The following is a 25567-nucleotide window of genomic DNA, read 5'->3' as shown; positions in this document are numbered from 1 at the left end:
ATTCCTCTAGCCACGTATTCATCTGAAATATCCTTCTATTTCTACTCTGACTATCATGTGGCACTGGTAGCAATCCTGAGATTACTGCCTTTACTGGATTGCCATCAACCACATCAATACCTTCATTTTACTTTTCTTTCCCTATTTCCCCATTTCATTCCTCCTTTCATTCTTTTTCTCTGCAAATACAGGCTCTCCAATCAGTGACAGATTTTTTTTAAAACACTGAATGAATATGCACTCCAGTATTGAAGATTAATCCAAGTTAATAACCAGATGTGGAATTAAGAAACACAATATGCTTCTGATAAAACCTCATCGACCTGAAACGTTAACTCGGTTTCTCTCTCCACCGATGCTGCCTGACCTGCTGAGTATTTCCAGCATTTTCTGTTTTTATTTCAGATTTCCATCATTGCAGTATTTTGCTTTTACAATATATACTTCTAAGTTCAGCAACAAAGAAAGGACATTAGAATCAAACTTGATAGAATAGGTTGGTGCATCTGAGTTCTTCACATTGTGCTTTATGAATTCAGTTTCTGGTGTCTATGCATACTTTGTGGAATTGTATGACAGTAGAATGGTGTTGGGTGTTTTAATGTACAGTTTCATAATGTGGTAGAATGTTCTCTTCCTCCAGTTTTCTCTGCTCTCTTCAGTGTAGTGACTATTACCAGGGTACATTTACACAAATCATTTAGAGCTAGTAGACAGGTATAAAATGCAATCAAAAAGGCTAATGGAATTTTGGCCTTTATCTCGAGGGGGCTGGATTATAAAGGGGAGGAAATTATACTTCAGTTGTACAGAGCCGTGGTCAGACCCCATCTGGAGCACTGCATTCAGTTTTGGGCACTGCATCTCAAGGAGGGGTATATTGTCCTTGGAAGGGATGCAGCGCAGATTCACCAGAATGACACCAGGGCTTAGAGGGTTAACTTATGAGGGCAAGTTGCATAAACTTGTCTTGTGTTCCCTCGAGTATAGAAGAATGAGGGGTGATCTGATTGAGGTGTTTAAAATGTTAAAATGATTTGATCGATTAGATACAGGGGATCTATTTCCTTTGATGGGAGTATCAAGATCAAGGGCACATAATAAAGTTAGCTAGGCCACTTATGAGGGAAATCACGAAGCATTTTTTCCCTCACAAAGGGTAGTAGAAATCTGGAATTCTCCCCCCCCCCCCAAAAAGGCAGTGGCTGCTGTGTCAATTGGAGCTTCAAGTTAAGACATCAGGTGATACGGAGCTAAGGCAGAGTTGAGGTATAGATCAGCCATGATCTAATTGAATGGCGGAGCAGACTCGAGGACCTGAATGGCCTGCTCCTTTACCTATGTTCCTACACTGGCACCAGTAGAAAGAATTGCATTTATATAGCGCCTTTTACAACCTCAGGACATTCCAGTGCGCTTTTCAGCCAATGGAGTACTTTTAATGTGTAGTCACTGTTATAGTGTAGGAAATGCGCAGTTGGTGTGATGGGGACCAGATAATTTGTTTTTTAGTGATGTTGGTTGAAGGATAAATACTGGCTGGGAATAACTCCACTGCTCTTCTTTGAAATAGTTCCAACGGAATCTTTTGCGTCCACCTGAAAGAGCAGACGGGGCCTCGGCTTAACGTCTCATCTGAAAGACGGCACCTCCGACAGTGCAGCACCCCCTCGATAGTGCACTGGAGTGTCGGCCTAGATTTTGTGCTGAAGCCTCTGGCGCGGGACTTGAACTCATGACCTTCTGACTCGGAGACGAGACGAGAGCGTTTCCACTGAGCCAGCCACAGCGAACACAGCTTGCTAGCACAGCTAGTAGCTCTTTGGTATCTTAGTCCTTAGGCCACTTTTCATGTGCAAGCTTAGGCAGTGTTAACTGCAGTAATTAAATTTGGCACGGTGAATTACTTCCTCGCTGTGCAATACTGTCTGAGTGAAAATCAATCTTTGTAGCAACAAAATGATTTCTGGTGCAGGGACTCCTGTGTGAAGTACAGTAGTTGAATCTAAACTGTCTGCTCATCCTCCATTTTCTGACTTTGAGGCTACGTTTACCTATAAATATTCATTTGCATAACTTTTATTAAAACATTTTGGGTTAGATAGAATCAAATTAGACCTTTAAGAAGTTATACTAATGAACAAAAGCAAATCCCAGTGTTTCTTGAATTATATGTACTTGCAAAATATATTTGTGGTTTGCACTAGCATTGCTTACACCGCACATGCATGACACAGCAATTGTCATACATAATTGGTTTTGGTTTCTTAGCAACATAAAATTTGGAGTGTAACTGCAGCACCCTCAGCCCAGATTCAGTTTAACAGAAGTTGTGTGAGGAGGTGGTGTCTTGCATTGCATCAACTTTGCACACACGGCAGTATAACTGTATGATGCACAGTGAGCTCCCAGGTGGTTCGACGGACCATTTTGAGAACTTGTTTTTGAATGAAGAGCTGGGTGCAATGTTCTCTTTAATTTTTGTCCCCCTGCGTGGGCCCTTTAACTGGCTATGCGGCTTCTTCAATGCAAGAGTCGGCGAGCGGCGTGCGCCGGACCTCCAGACCGCTACGCGGCCGCGCAGCTTAGCGGGAACGTTGCGCCTAGTTGACTCTGCACGAAGATTCAAATGCAGGCAGTATTTGGGTGGCGGAGAGCAAAGGTTGACACATGTATGCTCACACACATTCGGAGATTCGCTTTACCTGACCAGACCCGTAATAAGCAGCTGAGCTGATACCAATATCTAATGATTATGTGCAGCTACTGATCTGATAGTGTAACAGTACCATTAATTCACTTTATAATATTTGGCATAGTAGATTTACATAATTGGCTTTGAAATTATGTGGCTGAATATTGTTGTACAGGAAACTCTTTTTTATCCGGCACCGACGGGACCGGCGTGCTGCCAATTGATCAAAAAGTCCGGATTACAGAGAGGTATACTTACTAAGGTACGAGAGCCCCGTACACGGCCATAGTTCCAGGCATCCCTGTTGCATGGCAACAGGTGCAGGAACCCCGGTTACATGGCCACAGATCCAGGCGTCCCTGTTGCATGGCAACAGGTGCAGGAACCCCGGTTACACGGCCACAGATCCAGGCGTCCCTGTTGCATGGCAACAGGTGCAGGAACCCCGGTTACACGGCCACTAATATGAAGTAAAATTTACCTGAACCTACTCCTGAATTTTGCTGGTTAAGAGAGATTTCCGGTTATTTAGGTGCCGGTAAAAAGAGAGTTTCCTGTATTTTGAAAACTGTAAAGCAGATCAACAGTAAAAATATTAAAGATTGGGGCCTAGAAATTGAGTTTGCGCTGCGCCGGGGCTTAACGCCGGAAATTTAGCGCCGGTGCTAAGTCGCGCTGTGCGCGCCAAAAATTCAGTAGCGCCGCGCCCAAACGGCTGCCGGCGCTACTGAAGGCTGTTTGCGCCTGAAAACTGGCGCTACGTGCCGCATTGCGGCGCTATTCCGGTGCTGCGGCGCCCGATGCGGTGCGGCAGGCTCGGGAAGTGCAGGCCTCCTCCTTCAGTTAAGGAGGAGCTGCCTGCACCCGCCCGCTGGCCGGTAAAATCTTCACAAAAATGAGCCCGGCACCTCGGGGAAGTGCCGGGCTCGCAGCCGAGAAGCATCTGTTCCGCGGGGGGGGGGGTGGGGGAGTCCGGGAAGGGAGGTGCGGGCAGGCGGCTGGCGGGAAAGCGGCCGGCCGCCGCTCCACCTTTATGCGCCGGCGCAAAGTCGTGCAAGACTCTGTTGCCAGAGTCTTAGTTGCGGCTGCCACGGGCGAGGCGGCCGCAACTGAATTTCGGCGCTGGGGCCCGTCACCACGGCAACCGGGACGCTGCGCACACCGATGACGTCATCGGTGCCGGCGCAGCGCTACCGGTGTAACGCCGATGTTGGGCCCTAGTCAATTTCAAAACCGGCTGTAAGTCCAGCGCAATGCCCTCTAGCGCCGCAAAATGGGCGCTAAGCCCACTCAATTTCTAGGCCTGGAAGTTTTATTTGATTGAGTTAGAAATTGCCAATAATGGAAAGTTATTTTAATGAGAGACTTCAATCAGCCAAATATTAGCTGAGAAAACACAAGCGGCTTAAAGTCAGAGTTGGTACATGTAATGCAATGACTGTGACCCTGTGATGAAAGGAGCCACAACTGGTTGTATCTCATCCTGGTCTGGTATTCAACAGTGGCCCGGACAACATGCAGGAAATGGAGATAATAGATCTGCTGGATGACAGTCACTACAGAATGATCCAAGTTCCACTTGATCTGGGAGTTCGATATACTTAAGACAAAGGAGTCAGTACAAATTTAAAATGACTAAACTCAAAGAAATGAGGAAACCATGAAAGCAAATAGATTAGGTAGGTTATCCAAGTCACCTAATTAGAGCACAAGTGCAACCCCTTCAAAGGTATAATACTGAGCATATAGAATAAATACATTTCTAAAACAAGCTCAATAAACAAGCTTGAGACTAAATCGATTAACAATCACAGTTAAAGTGAGATAAAAAGAAAAATTACCTCTACAAATCCTGCAAGGATAAAAGGAAGGGGTTCACTAGGATGTATATAAGAAAATGCAGGAACATGTTTATAAGGGTGCACAGATGCAACAGTAAAACAAATTCTTTCAGTAATACAACAGTAACGGGGCAGTCAAAAGCCCCCAAAATGTTAAGGGCTCAAAACTGAGAATTAACAAAAAAATAGTAAATATTTTGAATTATTGCTCTCTGCAAGTGTTCACAAAGGAAGACATGAGCAAATTGCCCTCTCCAAACAGAGAGAACCTAAGCAAAATCAAGGACTTTAAATTAATAAATAAGATGCAAGTTCGAGAGTCCTCGGGGATAGATGTTGCTTGCCACAAAGTCTGGAGATTTGGGAGGCACTAACAATCATTGAGAGAGTTACTGGACATTGGTGAGGTATGAGTAGATTTAAAATAAGCTAACATGCCCATATTCAAAGAGAGACAACAGAGATGAGGGCAACTAGAGACCTATTAGACTTGCTTCCACACAGTCCCTTTTAGTTTGGCAAAATTACATTCTGAAATTTGGATATTAACAGAAATAATAATACTCCTTCACATCTCCAAGTATAAGATTCCAATCCAGAATGATTTAAATTTACTGTGACAATCATGGCATTTAATAATTTGTCATAATTATGGAGAATATCTTTTCCTTAATATTTGTACATTAAATGGTGGATGCGGTTATTGAGGGATTTGGGCTTTCTATTGATATTATTTGAATGATCTCCGAATTAAGCACAGTGACTCTTCATAGCTAGTTTGTGCAGGTGTGTGATTGTTCTACAAATGAAAATAATGTGATTCCTGTTTTATTTGTCAGAAATCCCAGAGGATGAGGCTCAGTACTTAATAGAACATCTTCGAAGTATAAATGCACAACTGGAAGCTGAGCAGGTACGCATCTTCTGTCACGAGTAGTGATCGTATTACCTGAAATGTAGAAACGTGAATTTACATAATTTGTAATATCCCTGTGTACGAGAGGAAAGTAGTGAAGGCATATTTATTATTACTGGTGCAGTGGAATATGCTGAGGTCGCAACTCTGCATTTCTATTGAAGGCTGAATTACGCAGCACCAGAAAAACAAAACAGCTGTGCTTGTACATGATTGTGCACATGATATTGTTTCGGAAGTTACAATTTTTTTGTTGACCGCTGAACTTTTTGCCAAGGCAGAGAGAAATCTGTACATATCACAGCGATCAGGAAACTCGCCAGCTTCTGCGTCCAGTAGTATTTGCATTGCTAAGGTGGTATTACTGCCTCCAAAGGTCTGGTGAAAATGACTCTTCAGGTGGGTCTCAGTACCTCCAGAGAAAGCAGTCCCTCTTCATATGCCAACCAGCTTTTCTGCCGCTGTGGCCAAGGTTGATGTGATAAGCACACTGTAATGCAAAGGTGGCCTGAAAGTCTCATCATCAGCACTCATTTTAATCATATCTTCAGCTGCTCAATCTTATTGGTAATTTGTAGGCTACTGATGCAGCTTAACACTTAAAAAAAAATCCCTATATATTACAGTAATACTACTGCTAATGGCAGAAGTAACGTTATTGTAATAAGTAACACTGAAAAATTCTGAACAAAAGTTTCAAAATCATAACCACTTGCTGCCTCTCCTCTCTCAGCCCATTCTCGCTACAATCCCTGGTTATTTTTGTATTTGCTATTTTAACTTTTATTTTACAATTTTTATTTCTTGTCTGTTTTCCATTTATAATCTGAATTTGCATGTTTCCCTGTGCCTCTAATCAAAGTTTGGTTCCAAAGGCTGATTATCATGCCACTCGGGGGACTGAGCATTAATGTTAGTCCTGGGTGTACCTCTTGCAGTGCTCTCATACAATGGGGTGTAGGAGTCTACGTACTCCTAGCAAAAAATACTGAACTCGGAGAGGTTCAACAGAAAAGGTTTAATTGTTGAGGCTGCATGCTGAACACAAAATGGAGTCAGAGCCTGCACCAAGTCCGACTGCCTTTCATCAGTGCACAGCTTCGACTCCTCCTCCCCCGCTCTGGGCTTAACTATGTTGCAGATCGAGTTTCTTAAAGGTGTGATCCTTGTTAAAGGCATGACGCCTGATTTATAGTCTACGGACTGGAAAGCGGATTGTGTCCGTTCTGTGATCGGTACGCCACACAGCTCCCCCCAGAATCCGCTAGTAGGGAGTGTACGAACCGGCGCGGCGGCTTGATGGCACGGCCGGAACGGCTCTTGGCGGTTGGTGTCGGGAGCGGGGCGGTCGGACGCGTCGGGCTCTTAGGCGGTCTGCTCCGCGGTGGGGGTTGGCCCACTTGAACGGGTTCATCGGGCTCTAGGTGCGCCAGCTTGAGCCGGTCGACCGACACCTTGTCAGTTCTACCGCCCACTTCGAGGAGGAAGAACTTGTTCCCCGTCTGGCGTACCTTGTAGGGTCCATCGTATGGGGGCCGTAGAGGTCCTCGGTGGGCGTCATGGCGCACGAAAACAAATTTGGCCATGTGCAGGCTAGGTGGTACGCGGGTTGCTGGTTCGCCGTGCCAGCCGGTGGGTACTAGAGCAAACAGTTGTGCTCGGTTGGCGAAAGCGCGGCGTTGCTGGTCAGCCGACCAGGGGGTCATGGCGGTGGGCAGGAACTCTCCGGGTATGCGCAGCGGCTGGCCGTACACGAGTTCTGCCGCCGAGGCTTGCAGGTCTTCCTTGACCGCGGAGCGTAGGCTGAGTAGCACCCACGGGAGGCGGTCGATCCAAGCCTCGTCCTCGAGGCTGGTGCAGAGGGATGCCTTCATGGACCTGTGGAATTGCTCGCACAGTCCGTTGGCTTGGGGGTGGTAAGCTGTGGTGCGGTGAACGGCCACCCCGCGGTTTCAGGCGATGGCGGCCCACGGATCAGAGGTGAACTGCGGGCCTCTATCCGACGTCATGTCGGAGGGGACGCCGAACCGAGCGACCCAGGTACTGATGAACGCCCTCGCGATGTCGGCGGTGGTGGTGGACGTCAGTGGAATGGCCTCGGGCCAGCGGGTGGTACGGTCCACGATTGTCAGCAGGTGCGTGTGACCTTGTGGTGGCGGCAGGGGGCCGACGAGGTCGATGTGAACGTGGTCGAACCTTCTTTCTGGCACGGTGAACTCCTCGAGTGGGGCTTTGACGTGCTGGTGGATTTTGGCACACTGGCAAGCTATGCAGGATCTGGACCAGACGTGCACATCTTTGCGCAGGCCGCGCCAGACAAATCGGTTGGCCACCAATCTAATGGACGCGTGGGTGCCGGGGTGTGAGAGGCCGTGGACGATGTCGAACACCCGTTTTCGCCAGGACGCCGGGACTACGGGGCGGGGTTGCGCCAAGGAGGTGTCGCATTTGACTGTGATGGCGGACGGGCCGCAGGCGACGTCGGTCAGTCGCAGCCCTGGGAGGGTTGTGGGTGCGGAGAGCAGATCGGGGTCGGTGCGTTGCTCCGCTGCCAGTTGAGCATAGTCCACTGCCAGGTGGGCGCCGTGGACGGCGGGGCGGGATAGGCAGTCGGCCACCACGTTGTCTCGACCGGAGACGTGCCGGATGTCCGTGGTGAATTCGGACACCGCGGCGAGCTGGCGTTGTTGCCTGGCTAACCACGGGTCCGCAGATTTCGCCATCGCGAATGTCAGGGGTTTGTGGTCGACAAACGCAGTGAAGGGGCGGGCTTCCAGAAGAAATCTAAAATGGCAGACTGCCAGGTACAGTGCGAGGAGCTCGCGGTCAAAGGCGCTGTATTTGGCCTCCGGGGGGGCGCAGTTGGCGGCTGAAAAAGGCCAGCGGTTGCCAGGCCCCGTCGACCCACTGTTCGTACACGGCGCCGACCGCGTGGTCGGAAGCGTCCGTGGTGAGGGCCACCCTGGCGTTGGGCTGTGGGTGAGCAAGCATGGTGGTGTCGGTGAGCGCCTTTTTGGTCGAGTCGAAAGCCGTCAACATGTCCGCCGACCACTCGATCGCCATTCTGTCTTTCTTACCCCGGAGGGCTTCGTATAGGGGCCGCATGAGGGAGGCCGCTCCGGGAATGAAGCGGTTGTAAAAGTTGATCATCCCCAAGAACTCCTGGAGGCCTTTGATGGTGGTAGGCCGGGGGAACTGCTGGACGGCTTGCACCTTGGCGGGCAGGGGAATGGCTCCATCCTGCGTGATGTGGTGGCCGAGGAATTCGATCCTGCTGAGGCCGAATTGGCACTTGGCTGGGCTGATGATGAGCCCGTGCTCACTGAGCCGCTGGAACAGGGTGCGGAGGTGCTCGATGTTGTTCCTGCTTGGAGGAACTAGCTACCAGGATGTCATCCAGGTAGACAAAGAGGAACTTCAGGTCCCGGAGGACCGAGTCCATGAGCCGCTGGAAGGCCTGGGCTGCGTTTTTGAGGCCGAAGGGCATTCGGAGGAACTCGAATAGCCCAAAAGGGGTGATTATGGCCGTCTTGGGAACGTCCGTGGGGTGGACTGGCACCTGATGGTAACCGCGCACCAGGTCGACTTTAGAGAAGACTGAGCGGCCGGTCAGTCTAGCCGAGAAGTCTTGAATGTGCGGTATGGGGTACTGATCCGGCGTGGTGGCGTCGTTTAGGCGCCGGTAGTCCCCGCAGGGGCGCCATCCCCCGTCGGGTTTGGTGACTATGTGGTGTGGGGAGGCCCAGGGGCTGTTGGAGCGGCGGATGATGCCGAGCTGTTCCATTGTGGCGAACTCGGCCCGCGCGATCTCCAGCTTGGCCGGGTCCAGCCTGCGGGCGTGGGCATACACCGGTGGGCCTGTGGTGGGGATGAAGTGTTCTACCCCGTGCTTAGCAACCTTCGCGGAGAAGGTCAGGTTGCTGAGGGCTGGGAAATCAGCCAGGAGTGCTGAGTAGTCGTCTGTTGAGCGGGCGCGGCACTGCCACGCCATTTCGGCGGGTTGGGGGGGGGCCATGGCGCCCGGGATAGGTGACATGGTGTTCATGTCCACGAGGCGGCGCTGAGGCATGTCGACCAACAGGCCGTGGGCGCACAGGAAATCCGCACCGAGGAGCGGGGAGAGCACCTTGGCAGTGATAAACTCCCAGTGGTAGCGGCGGCCTGCGAGGTCGATGGTGACGGTACGGGTGCCGTACGTCCGGATGTCGGTGCCGTTGGCGGCAGCCAGCGCAGGGCCGCGGCCGCCTCGCTGGATCTCAAGGGCGGACGCGGAGATGATGCTGCACTGCGCGCCCATGTCGCATAGGAAACGGCGTCCGGAGACGCTGACCGTAATGTACAGCAGCGCGCCTGCTTGCCCCACGGCCATCGTGTAGGCCGGTGTGGGGGCAGTTGGAAACGTGCAGGGATGGCTGCAGCAGCGTGCCCATGCGCCGAACCGGATATGGAAGCAGCAGTAGCCCTGGGTCGGAGGGCTTGGGGGACGTGGGGGCCTGGGGGGCCTCGTGGCCAAGCTGTGTGGCCGCGCGATAGAGGGTGGAGCGCGTGCCGACGCTGCGGAGGCCAGGTCGGGGGTGACGGCGTGGTTGGAGCTGGCAGACAGGAGCTTATCGGCTTTCTTTGATCGGTACGCCACAGGGGCAGATTTTCCTCTTTCATGCCTCAGACGATAATCAGATGGAATGCTCAAATGCTGTAACAGCGCTGTGGTTCTTGCAAGTGCCATTGTTCAGTCACAGTACTTCCTAATTACGCAATTTATCTTTCTGGTCTCCTGGAGATCGTGATGACTGCATGATCATCAACAAAGGACTGTGGCTTTATGAGTGCTTTAATCGTTTTTGTGAACGATGCTTCTAAGTAGCAGTTGGAAAACTTTGACTCTGCAATGCATAAAGACTTTGTTATAAATTGTTCTGTATTGTATGGTAATACCTCTCACTTCAACATAAACCAATAACCCATTTGTTCTGTACAAGAGATATTACCATTGCAGACAATTCAAGATGTTTAAATTTGTACGCTCTAGATGGGGAATTGTTCAAAACCCATACTTAGTCATTGTTATCATCTGTATTGATTCCTGTAGCTTGTACAGAAAATTTAGACGTATGCCACAACATTTATTCTGAGTAGATAATATTTACACAAAGGCATTTTCACAGTGAGAATGTTCTTTACAGCAAAGACAGCATTTTAGTTATACAATAAATTTTGTTTTGGCACGGGTTCATTTACTGTATCTCCTTTGCAGTATCATGGCACCAGAGACAATAACTGCAGTAATACATAATGAATTCGTTCCTATTGATATATCATTGCTGGAGCCTAAAATGAAAGAGTGTGTGTGTGTATATAATACAAAATAAACTTGTGTGTCATTATGTATGTACTCCAGAAACTCTGTTTCCTAGCCCCCGACTCCATCCCCCTCCCTGGCCATTGTCTGAGGCTGAACCAGACTGTTTGCAACCTCTGTGTCCTATTTGAATCCGAGTTGAGTTTCTGACCCCATATCCTCTCCATCACTAAGACTGCCTACTTGCACCTCCGTAATATAGCCCATCTCTGCTACTGCCTCAGTCCATCTGCTGCTGTAACACTCATCCATGCTTTTGTTACCCCCAGACTCGATTATTCCAGTGCTCTCCTGGCCGGCCTCCAGCCTTCCATCCTCCGCAAACTTCGGTTCATTCAAAACTCTGCTGCCAGTATCCTAACTCGCACCAAATCCCACCCACCCCTGTGCTCACTGACCTACATTGGCACCTGCTCCGGCAACGCCTCAAATTTAAAATTCTCATCCTAGTGTTCAAATCCCTCCATGGCCTCGGCCCTTCCTGTCTCTGTCACCTCCTCCAGCCCTACAACCCTCGGAGAAATATGCATTCCTCCAGTTCTGGCCTCTTGTGCATCTCAGATTTCCATCACACCAGCACTGGTGGCCGTGCCTTCAGCTACCTGGGCACTAAGCTCTGCAATTCTCTTCCTAAACTGCTCCACCTCTCTCCTCTGTTAAGACGCTCCTTAAAACCCACCTCTTTGACCAAGCTTTTGATCACCTGTCCTAATATCTCTTTGTGGGTCTGTGTCAAATGTTGTCTGATAACGCACCTGTGAAGCCCCATTGGAATGTGTTAGTACGCTAAATGCACTATATAAATACAAGTTGTTGTTCATGTAGGAGTAATTGAAAGTAGAAAATTGTCAAATTCATTCTTCATTTTTAAACTGTTGTCATTCCTGCCTCCATCCTGCTATTAGCAGTACAGCAATTCATTTTATTAAGTGCATTTGTAACAACTTTACCAGAGAATTGTGAAATGACTCCTAATTTGTTTACAGCTCGGTGTTACAAAGAAGTCCTTTCAAGATTTAAGCAACTATTGATCATGAAATATGTAATGTTGTTAAGTGAAAGTTTTGTACTTGTTCAGGTGAGCGATGTCCGTGCCATGCAATGGGGCATTTTTCCATTTTGGCAAACTGTTGAACCCCTAGTTCAAAAGAAGTTTGGGTATGTGTAAAGTGGATTACATAGGATATACAGCACAGAAACAGGCCTTTCGACCCAACTAGTCCATACCGGCGTTTATGCTCCACTCGAGCCTCCTCCTGTCTTTCTTCATCTAACTCTATCAGCAGAACCCTCGATTCCCTTCTCCCTCAAATGCTTGTCTAACCACCCCTTAAATGCATCCATACTCTTCGCTTCAACCACTCCCTTTGGTCGCGAGTTCCACATTCTCATCACTCTGGATAAAGAAGTTTCTTCTGAATTCCCAAGAGCATCATCTATTCTTGCTTAGAAAAAGTGTCTTATTCTCAACCTCACGAATGCTCAGTGTAATTTTTCTATTTCTAGCACAGGACTTTCTTATGATGTCTCTGAACAAGGGTGACAATTTTAGGTCAAATTATGTTAAATTACATACAGTTTCGTGCCACTCTCCTCTGCTTTAAGACCCTGGGTTGAAACTGCTCATGTTTGCCTCATGTAGAACTCTTAAATCATGGCATCACTCTAAGCAGGTTTACCTTTGGTCCCAGAACTCTCCCTCCACCCTGAAATTTTAATGACAATCGATAACCTTTTGAAATTTGTGAGAAGTGTTGACGTTTTGGAATTTGTGTGAGGGGGGGCTGGGTGTTTGTGAGGGGGGGTGGGGTGTGGGGGGGTGGGGTGTTTGTGAGGGGGGGCTGGGTGTTTGTGTGTGAGGGGGTGGGTGTTTGTGAGGGGGGGGCTGGGTGGGGTGTTAGTGTGTGGGGGGGCTGGGTGTTAGTGTGTGTGAGGGGGGGCTGGGTGTTTGTGAGGGGGGTGTTTGTGGTGGGGGGGTGGGGTGTTAGTGTGTGAGGGGGGTGTTTGCGAGGGGGGTGGGGTGTTAGTGTGTGAGGGGGGGTGGGGTGTTTGTGTGTGGGGGGGTGGGGTGTTTGTGGTGGGGGTGTTAGTGTGTGAGGGGGGGCTGGGCGTTAGTGTGTGGGGGGGTGGGGTGTTTGTGGTGGGGGTGTTAGTGTGTGAGGGGGGTGTTTGCGAGGGGGGTGGGGTGTTAGTGTGTGAGGGGGGGTGGGGTGTTTGTGTGTGGGGGGGGTGGGGTGTTAGTGGTGGGGGTGGGGTGTTAGTGTGTGAGGGGGGTGGGGTGTTAGTGTGTGAGGGGGGTGGGGTGTTAGTGTGTGGGGGGGGTGGGGTGTTTGTGTGTGGGGGGGGCGGGGTGTTAGTGTGTGAGGGGGGTGGGGTGTTAGTGTGTGAGGGGGGTGGGGTGTTAGTGTGTGGGGGGGGTGGGGTGTTTGTGTGTGGGGGGGGCGGGGTGTTAGTGTGTGAGGGGGGTGGGGTGTTAGTGTGTGAGGGGGGGGTGGGGTGTTAGTGTGTGGGGGGGTGGGGTGTTAGTGTGTGAGGGGGGGTGGGGTGTTAGTGTGTGAGGGGGTGGGGTGTTAGTGTGTGAGGGGGTGGGGGTGTTAGTGTGTGAGGGGGGGTGTGGTGTTAGTGTGTGAGGGGGGGTGGGGTGTTAGTGTGTGAGGGGGGGTGGGATGTTTGTGTGTGAGGGGGGCGGGGTGCTTGTGAGGGGGTGTTTGTGAGGGGGTGTTTGTGAGGGGGGGTGGGGTGTTTGTGTGTGAGGGGGGGTGGGGTGTTTGTGTGTGGGGGTGGGGTGTTTGTGTGTGAGGGAGGGCAGGGTGTTTGTGAGGGGGTGGGGTGTTTGTGTGTGAGGGGGGGTGGGGGTGTTTGTGAGGGGGCGGGGTGTTTGTGTGGGGTGGTGGTGAGGTGTTTGTGAGGGTGGGGTGTGTTTGTGAGGGGGTGGGGGTGTGTGTGAGGGGTGTGGGGGTGTGTGTGAGGGGGCAGGGTGTTTGTGTGTGAGGGGGGTGGGGGTGTTTGTGAGGGGGCAGGGTGTTTGTGTGTGAGGGGGTGGGGGTGTTTGTGAGGGGGCGGGGTGTTTGTGTGGGGGGGTGGTGAGGTGTTTGTGAGGGTGGGGTGTGTTTGTGAGGGGGTGGGGGTGGGGGTGTTTGTGAGGGTGGGGGGTGGGGTGTGTTTGTGAGGGTGGGGGGTGGGGTGTGTTTGTGTGTGAGGGGGTGGGGGTGTTTGTGAGGGTGGGGGGTGTGTGTGTGAGGGGGTGGGGGTGTTTGTGTGGGGGGATGGTGAGGTGTTTGTGAGGGTGGGGGTGTTTGTGAGGGTGGGGTGTGTTTGTGTGTGAGGGGGTGGGGGTGTGTGTGAGGGGGGGTGGGGGTGTTTGTGATGGGGTGAGGGTGGGGGTGTGTGTGAGGGGGGTGGGGTGTTTTTGAGGGGGGCAGGGTGTTTGTGTGTGAGGGGGGTGGGGGTGTTTGTGAGGGGGCGGGGTGTTTGTGTGGGGGGCTGGTGAGGTGTTTGTGAGGGTGGGATGTGTTTGTGTGTGAGGGGGTGGGGGTGTGTGTGAGGGGGTGGGGGTGGGGGTGTTTGTGAGGGTGGGGGGTGGGGTGTGTTTGTGTGTGAGGGGGTGGGGTGTTTGTGAGAGTGGGGGGTGTGTGTGTGAGGGGGTGGGGGTGTGTGTGAGGGGGCGGGGTGTGTGTGAGGGGGTGGGGGTGTGTGTGGGGGGGTGGGGTGTGTTTGTGAGGGTGGGGTGTGTTTGTGTGTGAGGGGGTGGGTGTGTGTGTGAGGGGGGTGGGGGTGTGTGTGAGGGGGTGGGGGTGTGTGTGAGGGGGTGGGTGTGTTTGTGAGGGTGGGGTGTGTTTGTGTGTGAGGGGGGTGGGGGTGTGTGTGAGGGGGTGGGGGTGTGTGTGAGGGGGGTGGGGGTGTGTGTGAGGGGGTGGGGGTGTGTGTGAGGGGGGTGGGGGTGTGTGTGAGGGGGTGGGGGTGTGTGTGAGGGGGGTGGGGGTGTGTGTGAGGGGGGTGGGGGTGTGTGTGAGGGGGGTGGGGGTGGGGGTGTTTGTGAGGGTGGGGGGTGGGGTGTGTTTGTGTGTGAGGGGGTGGGGGTGTTTGTGAGGGTGGGTGGGGGTGTTTGTGAGGGTGGGGGGGTGTGTGTGTGAGGGGGTGGGGGTGTGTGTGAGGGGGTGGGGGTGTTGGTGGGGGTGGTGAGGTGTTTGTGAGGGTGGGGTGTGTGTGTGTGAGGGGGTGGGGGTGTTTGTGAGAGTGGGGGGGTGGGGTGTTTGTGTGTGGGGGGGCGGGTTTGTGAGGGGTGGGGGGGTGGGGGCGTTTGTGAGAGTGGGGGGGTGGGGTGTTTGTGTCGGGGGGTGGTGAGGTGTTTGTGAGGGTGGGGTGTGTTTGTGTGTGGGGGGGCGGGTTTGTGAGGGGTGGTTGTTGTAAATTCCAATGTATTGCAGAGTTTTTTCTGTGGTCCAGGGCATAATCTGGTCTCAAGAGAATTTAGCAACACACACACAAGCAGGATATTAATTTGCTGTCATTCGGGGTATCATCTTAACAGCACACATTGCAGCCTCCACTTTTGTGCGTGTCTTGCTACCTGCAAGAATTTATTTCAAAATTTGTCTGGATATCCTGTGTGATCTTGGGTGTATTTCTCTACTTGTATGAATATTATACTTAAGACACAGGAAAACCTTGTTAAAACAAATTAGTGAGAACTAGCTAAGTAGTTCTCATTAAAAGAAAGACTTGCATTTGTATAGCGCCTTTCTCGAGCACTGGACATCCCAATTGACTTTACAGCCAATGAAGCACTTCTTTTGAAGCGTAGTCACTTGTAATGTGGGAAACGTGGCTGCTAATTTGCGCACAGCAAGCTCCCACAAACAGCAATGTGATAATGACCGGATAATCTGATTTTTGTGATGTTGATTAGCCTTGAAATTGCACTGAGAGATAACAGCACACGCATGCTTTAACAAGTTTGTCTGGAATTAGTTTATTTGCTATTCACACAGTGTTATTCAAATATTTAAAATAGTGGAGAGAGGAATTTCAGACAAACGCATTACGCGTTCATATCCTGTTATCCTACAGTGTACCCACATTTATAATTACAAAAGGATTTAGCTGAGACCAGGGCTCGTTTGTTACGAGGGTTGGTGAGTATGTGAAGGCTCGAGTGAAGGTATTTTTTTTAATAATCTCTCTTTCCCTTTCCAGGAAACCACTGGAAATGATATCCATTCTAAAAGTTATCCTGGCCAAGTCCAGTCATCTTTACCTGTTCTTCAAAATTGTAAGTACATTGCAATAGGCATAACATAAACCTTCCTGAGGAAATCTTACCATCAAGGCCCTCCAATTAAAAAATCAAAAGTGTTGCAGAAAATTTTGCTTTAATTGCACACCTGTTGACTTCAGTTTATTATAAATATTGAGTTCTGCTACCAAAATGGTGTTTACGGACTTGGAAGATTTATTTAATCTGAGCGTGTTGGTACTCCAGCTTCAACAGCGTGGATGTTAATTCAGGTTTATCCTTGAGTTTGGTAACTCCTCAAAGCCATTCTGCAGTGGTATCGTCAGTATATGACACACAGAATCAACAGAAAAAAAATAAAAGCCCTTTTGTAGCTGATTTTAACTCTATTTAAATGGTTACTTTTAAAAAGAGATCCTGATGGTCAGACTCCCTCTGCATATAATATTTTCATACAATTAAAAATGTTATGCCTCCCATTCATCTGTAGGCCAAAAGCGTAGAAAATATCTGTGAAGAAAATATTGTAATTGGCTCAAATAGCCCATTAATAATTTTTTTTTAAATCACAGCTTATTGAGCAAACTATGCTTGTTACAAAAAAAAGACTTGCATTTGTATAGCACCTTTCACGACCTGAGGACGTCCCAAAGTGCTTTACAGCCAAGTAGTCACTGTTGTAATGTGGCAGCCAATGTGCGCACAGCAAGCTCCCACAAACAGCAACATGATAATGACCAGATCTTGATTGAGGGATAAATATTGGCTAGGACACCGGGGAATGACCAAAATTGTGCCATGGGACCTTTTACATCCACCTGAAAGGGTGTCAGAACTGGAAAAAGTTAGGGATGTAACCGATTTTAAGCAGGTGTTTAACATTTTCCAGTTCTGACGAAGGGTCGCAGACCTGAAACATTAACTCTGTTTCTCTCTCCACGGATACTGCCTGGCCTGCTGAGTGTTGCCAGCATTTTCTGTTGTTATTTCAGATTTCCAGCATCCGCAGTATTTTATTATTGAACTATAGTATGATGTTCACTTCAAATTCTTGCAACTGCTGGAGGAATGCATTCAACTTAAAAGACTCTATGTAACTATCGGGTACGGTAGCGTAGTGTTTATGTCACTGGACTAGTAATCCAGAGGTCTAGACTAATGATGTGAGTTCACATCCCACTGTGACAGCTGGGGAATTTAAATTCAGTTAATAAATAAATCTGGAATGAAAAGCTAGTATTAGAAATGGTGACCATGAAACTATCAGATTGTTGTAAAAACCCATCTGGTTTACTAATGTCCTTAATGACTCCAGACCCAGAGCAATGTGGTTGACTCTTAACTGCCCTCTGAGATGGCCGAGCAAGCCAATTGTACAAGGTGGCTCACCACCACCTTCTCTCAGGCAATTAGGAGTGGGCAATAAATGCCAGCCTTGCCGATGACACCCACGTCCCGTGAACGAATACATTTTTTTAAAAAGCATGTAATTGCCTGAAGCTTTGCAATATTAGCAGATGCCACTCAAAGAATAGAATTCATTATACAGAACTATTGTCAGTGGATATGATCATCTTAATGTAAAGTTTTGTTTGCTTGCTATACCCATCATGGACTAAGGTTATTAAAAATTGCCTTTATTGGTTGGAGCAGAAAGGGATTATAACATATTCGGATGGCCGATTAATCTGATGTGAGTTTTTCTATCCATTGCAACACATCCGTTAAGTATTTTCAGCAAGCATGAGGACAGCCTTTAATTTGGAAGTGAAAAACAGTTGCACAGTGTTTTAACAGTTAAATATTTTTAAGGACATTTTGTTGCATTAGAACCAGAAGTTCTTCATTAAACCTCCAGAGGTCGTTGCAGTATTATAATTGGTTGCATTAGTATTAGTTCCACTGATGACATGAAATGCTCATTCGACCTTTTTTTTTTAGATTTTTTTACCTCAACCAATGATTTGGGGATCAACTTAGAGGAGTTCTGCTGTACAACTGAATAAATACCGGAGGATGATATTTGATTTGTTTGTGCTGCCAGCTTGCCCTCCAACTCTTTATAGGCAGCTGTGCATCTGCCCTTAAGCATTCATTCTGCAAGTACTATTGCTGCTCTAGCATCTTGGTGACATCCCATCGAAACAACCTCAGCTCAGCATGTGAGCACGGTGGGCTTTGGTCATGTTTATATTCATCAGTAAAACTGCCACATAACTAAAGTCCTTAATTTGGCTTCATCAACCTGGAAGATACTTAATGCAAGAAATTTTCTTAAATATATTTGTCACTTTTTTTCAAAAGGTGAAAAGCTGGCAATAATGCTAAATCTGAGAAAATTGCTAGTTTTTGAATTGCCTCCCAGTTTCCTGCCAGTTTTAATGTCTGCCTCCACCATCAGTGTAAGCCCTAAGAGGGTGCTAACAGGGCGCAAAGCAACTAGCGCCTGGGTGTGGCACCGTCAACGCCTCCTGCGAAATTCAGCGGGAGGTTAGTGGCGGCGGTAACCGTTAGCGCCCCGCGGCGCTGTGCTTCCGGCGATGACTTCATCGCCGTGCGCAGCGCCTCGGCCGCGATCTTCGGTAGCGTCCCCTGACTTACCGCCGGACGCTATGCCCGACAGGGTCAGGAGGTCCTACCTATGGCCGGAGCAGCGCAAATTAAAGGGGAGGTGCCGGGCGGACATTTTTGTTGCTGGTCGCCTACCAGCACCTGCCCCGGTTGCTGTTCCTGGCCTTCTGAGCAGCCCCCCCCCCCTTGAATGCCGGGCTCTTTTGCCGGCACTTCGATCCCTGGTGGCCCAGCTGGGCCCCGGGTCATGCTGCGCTAGGCCCCTCCCTTTAAGAAGGGGAGGAAGGCCTGCAGTACCATGGCATGATGTGCCGCAACGCATGGCGCTGTGGCACGTAGCACCATGATATTCACTCGTAGCACCCCAAGAGGGAGGCGGAGTGCTTCCAGTAGCAACCCCGCCTCCCTCTTGGGGCGCTACCAGTGAATTTCGGGCACGGGGGCGCTAATTATTTCCGGGCGCTAAAAGTAGCACTCCTTTGGGGCGCGACCCAATTTTTCCCCCCTAGTTCAATAATGTGGGTCATTACAAGGCAGGAAACCCAAGGACAAGTTATAAGGTGTTCCAGGTGTATAAATGCAGGTCTACAATTACAATTACAATGAAGGATAATTCATGTGAAATTGTCTGAAAAATAAAAACAGCTACACTGCTGAAAGACTATTAACACAAATCAGCCAGATGCAACGTAAGCTAAAGAGAGACAGTGAGGCATGCAGCGGTGAGGGGGATTGTCTGTTGTACTAAGTACATGGCAACTCGAGTACAATTTATGTTCGTGATGGATAGTTAGGCAAATAAATTATGCTCTCGTTTTGGGTGAGGAGGAGGGAACTCAATAATTTCCAACTGAGTCTTTATTTTCAAAGACAACTGATCTCTCCAACCTAATGTACATGAGGTCTTTTGTTCCTCTGTTACATGCAACAGAACAAAACTGCAGTTCATATTGTATGATGCAATAAGATTTTAATTCAAGGGAAATGATTTAATCGTAGGAGCTGGCATTTGTCACACCCACTGACATTCATAGTGGCTTAAAGACATTTTGCTAAATATAACTCATCTGTGCAAATTTGATCTGCATGTAGACTACAGAAGAATATATGTCTCAAGGAGATTCATTTCTCATGGTTCAGAGGATGTTGGCGATGGATTTATGATGTCGTCTGAACCCTGAGATGTGTTTCTGCCTTTTTTTAAAACAAAAATCCCTCCAACTTCTTCCCATCCTCTCCTCAGTGCACTAACTGTTGTGGATAACTTCCAGTACCTCGGTCAACATACATACTCTTATTACATGAAGCTAGACAATTGAGTAATTGTAGAATATTTAACTGCTGGATTTGGGGCATCACACCTGAGTCTGATCGTGTCCTCGCCTGATGTCAACACACAAGAAATATTTAACTGCTGGATTTGGGGCATCACACCTGAGTCTGATCGTGTCCTCGCCTGATGTCAACACACAAGAAATTTTCATCAGCAGTCTCTAGAAAGTGATCAGGAGCTGAGATAACTTAGCATAGACTAAGAATCAAACCTGGGACCTTCAGTTGTAAAAACGCCTTTAACTAACAAAGCCATCAGTGAGCTGTTTTTCTGCCTTTTTAACACACTTTAATGTATGTTTTTGTTAAATGCTTTACAACCTGGTTGGCGGATCATCATGCTGATGCAGTTACTTGCCCCATCGCCTATTAATATTCTTAAACACCTACTGGCCAAGAACCATTCCTCTTGTAATGTTCAAGAACAATAATTTTATTTATAGGTGTGCAGGAAACGGGACTAGTTTACAGTTACAGGATCTGTTCTCTGCCTAACATCATACAATTTACTTCACAGAACTTTGCTTTACATGCTAACATAGTTCAGTATATTCTAGTCCTTTAGTTCAAGCCTAAAACAAGTCCACTTTCACAGCTATAGGTCTTGCGTACCTGGACGACTGTGGGGTGACTGGTTTAGAATTTTCCTCAACCACAAACAATTCTATCAGGATATTTCAGCCTGGCTTCTTCAGTCTCCCTCCGTCTGCCTCAGATGCTCATCATTTCATCATCTCATCATAGAATGGTTACAGCACAGAAGGAGGCCATTCAGCCCGTCGAGCCCGTGCCGGCTCTCTGCAAGAGCACTTCAGCAAGTCCCACTCCCCCGCCCTTTCCCCGTAGCCCTGCAAATTTTTTTCCTTCAGGTACTTATCCAATTCCCTTTTTGAAAGCCACAATTGAATCTGCCTCCACACCTATTCCAAATCCTAACCACTCGCTGTGTGAAAAAAGTTTTTCCTCATGTCGCCTTTGGTTCTTCTGCCAATCACTTTAAATCTGTGTCCTCTGGTTCTTGACCCTTCCGCCAGTGGGAACAGTTTCTCTCTCTCTACTCTGTCCAGACCCCTCATGATTTTGAACACCTCTATCAAATCTCCTCTCCGCCTTCTCTGCTCTAAGGAAAACAATCGAAGCTTCTCCAGTCTATCTACATAACTGAAGTCCTTCATCCCCGGAACCATTCTTGTAAATCTTTTCTGCACCCTCACTAAGGCCTTCACATCCTTCCTAAAGTGCAGTGCCCAGAATTGGACACAATAATCCAGTTGAGGCCGAACCAGTGTTTTATAACGGTTCATCATAACTCCCTTGCTTTTGTACTCTATGGGCTGGATTTTGTGAATGGAGGTGAGTTGGAGGCGGGACTGCTGCTTGTCGTGTCATTGTCCCGCCTCCATCCTCGCCTGACCAATCAGAGGGATTTTCCCCTGATTGAGCTTGTTAAGCCCGCCCTGCGGGCTCAGCAGGCCAATTAGGGAAGAAGTCACTGACAGATCACGTCAACGTCAGACGTGCTATCTGTCAAGACTTCTTGAAAGAAGAAATGACAGCGTTTGACAGCTCTGTGAAGCTGTCAAACACCGACATTCTCTTTAGTTTGATGAGTCTCTATGTTGAGGACTCATCAAACATTGAAAATTAGTAAATTTATGATGTCTGATGGTTCGGAGGGTCCATCAGCCATTACCTGAAATTGACATGGTGGATGTTCGCTCTCCCGATCCACCGCGGCTAAAGGCTGGAGAAGGAAAAAAGGTAAGTGAACACTTTTTTAAACTAATCACTCACCTTGCATATTTACCACTCCATACTTGCACCCATCACTCACCTCTATACCTTACTTCCAGGTGCCTCCGACCACCGCAGATCTCCTCCATGTCTCCTCCAACCTGGCGGGGTTCTCCGAGATCGGGAAGCCTTCACCTGTGAAGGTAAAATGGCACTAATCCTTTCTTCTGCCTGTTAACTACCTGTTAACAGTCAGCTAAAAGGATTAAACGCCTTTCCCGCCTCCAGGAGACGGGACCCGAAGCTGCGCATCCTCCCGCCTCCTGGCAAAAGGGCACGAAGGCAGGATGGGGGTGGGTTTGCCACCCGCCCCCAATTTCTCCAATTTTACAGGCTGTCCCGCCTCTATGCCCGCCTCCTCGGGGCTTGGAAAATCCAGCCCATTGCCTCCATTTATGAAGCCCAGGATCCCGTATACTTTTTTTAACCGCTTTCTCAACCTGCTCTGCCGCCTTCAACAATTTGTGCACATATACCCCCAGGTCTCTCTGTTCATGCACCCCCTTTAGAATTGTACCCTTTCGTTTATATTGCCTCTCCTTGTTCTTCCTACCAACCAAAATGTATCACTTTGCTCTTTTCTGCGTTAAATTTCATCTGCCACATGTCCACCCATTCCACCAGCCTGTCTATGTCCTCTTGAAGTTTATCACTATCCTCCTCACTGTTCACTATACTTCCAAGTTTTGTGTCATTTTGAAATTTTGCCTTGTACACCCGAGTCAAAGCCATTAATATATATCAAGGAAAGCAGTGGTCCTAGTACTGACCCCTGGGGAACACCACTGTATATCTTCCTCCAGCCTGATAAACACATTTCACCACTGCTCTCTGTTTCCTGTCACTTAACCAATTTTGTATCCATGCTGCCAGTTTCCCTTTTATTCCATGGGCTTCAACCTTGCTGGCAAGCCTATTATGTGGCACTTTATCAAACGCCTTTTGGAAGTCCATGCACACCACGTCAACTGCATTACCCTCATCAACCCTCTCTGTTACCTCATCAAAAAACTCAATCAAGTTTGTTAAACACGATTTGCCTTTAACAAATCTGAGCTGGCTTTCCTTAATTAATCCACACTTGTCCAAGTGACTGTTAATTTTGTCCCGGATTATCGTTTCTAAAAGCTTTCCCACTACCGAGGTTAAACTGACTGGCCTGTAGTTGCTGGGTTTATCCTTGCACCCTTTTTTGAACAAGGGTGTAACATTTGCAATTTTCCAGTCCTCTGGCACCACCCTGTATCCAAGGAAGATTGGAAGATTATGGCCAGTACCTCCGCAATTTCCACCTTTACTTCCCTCAGCATCCTCGGATGCATCCCATCTGGTCCTGGTGACTGATCTACTTTAAGTACAGCCAGCCTTTCTAGTACCTCCTCTATCAATTTTTATCCCACCCAGAATCTCAACTACCTCCTCTTTCACTATGACTTTGGCAGCATCTTCTTCCTTGGTAAAGACAGATGCAAAGTACTCATTTAGTACCTCAGCCATTCCCTCTGCCTCCATGCGTAGGTCTCTATTTTGGTCCCTAATTGGCTCCACCCCTCCTTACTACTCATTTACTATTTATATTCCTATAGAAGACTTTTGGATTTCCTTTTATGTTAGCTGCCAATTATTCTCATACTCTCTCTTTGCCCCTCTTATTTCCTTTTTCATTTCCCCTGTGAACTTTCTATATTCAGCCTGGTTCTTGCTTGTATTCTCAACTTGACATCTGTAATACGCTCCCTTTTTCTGCTTCATCTTACTCTCTATCTCTTTTGTCATCCAGGGAGCTCTGGCTTTGGTTGCCCTACCTTTCCCTTTCGTGGGAATGTACCTCGACTGTACCCGAACCATCGTCACAACATCATATTCCCATGTGTCTATTTGCACCTGCAGTTCACAAAACTTATTTACCACACTTGGTGCATTCACACACATGCACTGTAAACCTATCTTAGAGCTTCTGTATTCTCTTAGTTTGGCCCCACCTAATACCGGACTATTTCTTACTCTAGTGCTATCAGTCTCTCCCAATCCTTTGTGCACCTTGTTTCTCTTTTCTAATGCTACATCCTGGTGCTCATCCCCCTGCCAAATTAGTTTAAACCCATGGCTGTCTCTCCTTATGAAGGCTGTCTCTCTCCAATTGCTCACTGGGCCCTCTCTCTCTCTCCTGTCTGTTCTTGGTGTTCTCTTCCTCTCCTGGATGTTCTCGAGGCACTTGCTTGAGTCATGCACCTTGATGGGTCTTCTCTCCACCCCACTGTAGCACAGCCAACCTCTGCCAGCTTTCGAAAAAATACAGCACAGTTGCTCTTGCTGTTTTCAGAGTATGCTGCACTGTGCTCTGCTATCCTTGGGGTCTCCCTAGGCGGCCTGTACCCGATGTCCTTCCTCCAAGGTTGGCCCAACCTCAGCCCATCCCCAGGCAAAGTGAATGTGAATATCTGCAGGTTGGAAACGTGTGCTCAACCGGGACCAGCCCTTCCGGCTTTCCAAACTACCATTACAAGCTGGGTACTGAATTGCTGAGGTGTGTGAGATAGGGGAAAGTGAGGGTTGCGCTATATAATGGGGAAACTGATTTTATCAAGGTATAAAGTGGTCTTTATTGAGATTTAATTTGCCAGATCAGGAAGGTCCCAAGCTTGAGCCCCAAACTGTGCTATTTTAGTTCGTTGACCTTGGGCAGGACAGTTGAAGTGGCACAGTTGGCTTGAACAACACTGGAACAGGGACAGGAAAATAAGCCAGGTTTCCTGCTCCTGATCATTATCCCGTAACTCCTGCGGGAAGGAAGCGCGTATTGATGATGAGTGGGGACGTGACGTCCACCCAGGTTGAACAGCTTGCAACATTCATCCAAGGAGCCATACCTCAGCAAGGAGTCCGTGCCTTTGAGAGGTGTGGGGAGGGGCGGAAAAGGCTTGAGGAAATAAAATTGATACGGTTGCTGTCTTCCAAGGTGGAGCACGTGCAGCAAGAACAACAGCAATAACTTGCATTAATACTGCACCTTTAACAGAAAAAAAAATCCCAAAGCCCTTCACAGAGACACCAACTCAAACCAGACATTAGGAGGTGTGGAAAAAAGCTTGGTCAAATAAATGAGTTTTAAGGAGGGTCTTGAAAGAGGAGAGGGAGCTAGGGAAGCAGAGAGATGGAGGGGTTTAGCAATACTTTTTAAAAAATGGTTGGGCCTATACACTGCCCTGAGAAACTCCTGCAGTGATGTCCTGGGGCTGAAATGATTGACCTTCAACCACCACAACCATCTTCCTTTAGAAGCGAAATAAACAAGACTGGAATTTGGAGAGCTAAGAGGGGTGAGGCAGAAAATAGCTAAGGATTAATGATTTCCAAAAGTAAATGATAATATATTTGAACTATGCCTCACTGATCTTATGTTCAAATGATCCACTTCAGTAAGTATCCTAAAGATGGGGACTTGGACAGGCTGCTAATTGTAATGCCAAGAAAAGGAAAATAGCATGACCTGCTCTAGCTGGTTCTGACTTAAGTTTGAAAGTCAGTTATCTCCTTATTAAGATGGTGAGTTAAAGGTTGTTCTAGTAACAAATCTACAGGGGGGGAAGAGGGCACTCCCCACCCCGCCCCCCACCCCCCAAACTTCATGTTAAAATGAGACATTTCAGGCACCACATTGAAGAATTGACTTGGGGGACATGATCTGTCTGAATGAGGTAATGCTGCAATCCTTTGGCCCCAATATTAATTCCCCCTGCCTGATGGAAACCGGGTGGTGGGGCAGTTAAAATGAGGGCAATAACTTGGCCCCTCTGATCCCGCTGCCTTCCCGCCATGACCC

The 25567-nt window shown here is 48.4% G+C and overlaps 1 protein-coding gene across 5 annotated transcripts in view; it reads left to right on the top strand.

Moving 5' to 3' along the window:
* The window catches only part of unc13c (unc-13 homolog C (C. elegans)), a 794870-nt gene that overhangs the window by 99538 nt on the left and 669765 nt on the right, over positions 1-25567 (top strand). For all 5 annotated transcript variants that reach the window (XM_085968794.1, XM_085968796.1, XM_085968795.1 and 2 more), the window contains exons 6-7: positions 5376-5449; positions 16008-16083. In XM_085968794.1, the coding sequence (XP_085824920.1) occupies positions 5376-5449; positions 16008-16083 (150 nt within the window). The remainder of the gene's footprint in view (positions 1-5375; positions 5450-16007; positions 16084-25567) is intronic.

This window comes from Somniosus microcephalus, chromosome 27 (assembly GCF_052327205.1).
Source record: "Somniosus microcephalus isolate GS21.2 chromosome 27, FLI_Smic_1.0, whole genome shotgun sequence".
NCBI classification, from domain to species: domain Eukaryota; kingdom Metazoa; phylum Chordata; class Chondrichthyes; order Squaliformes; family Somniosidae; genus Somniosus; species Somniosus microcephalus.
This window is presented reverse-complemented; position numbering and strand designations above follow the sequence as displayed.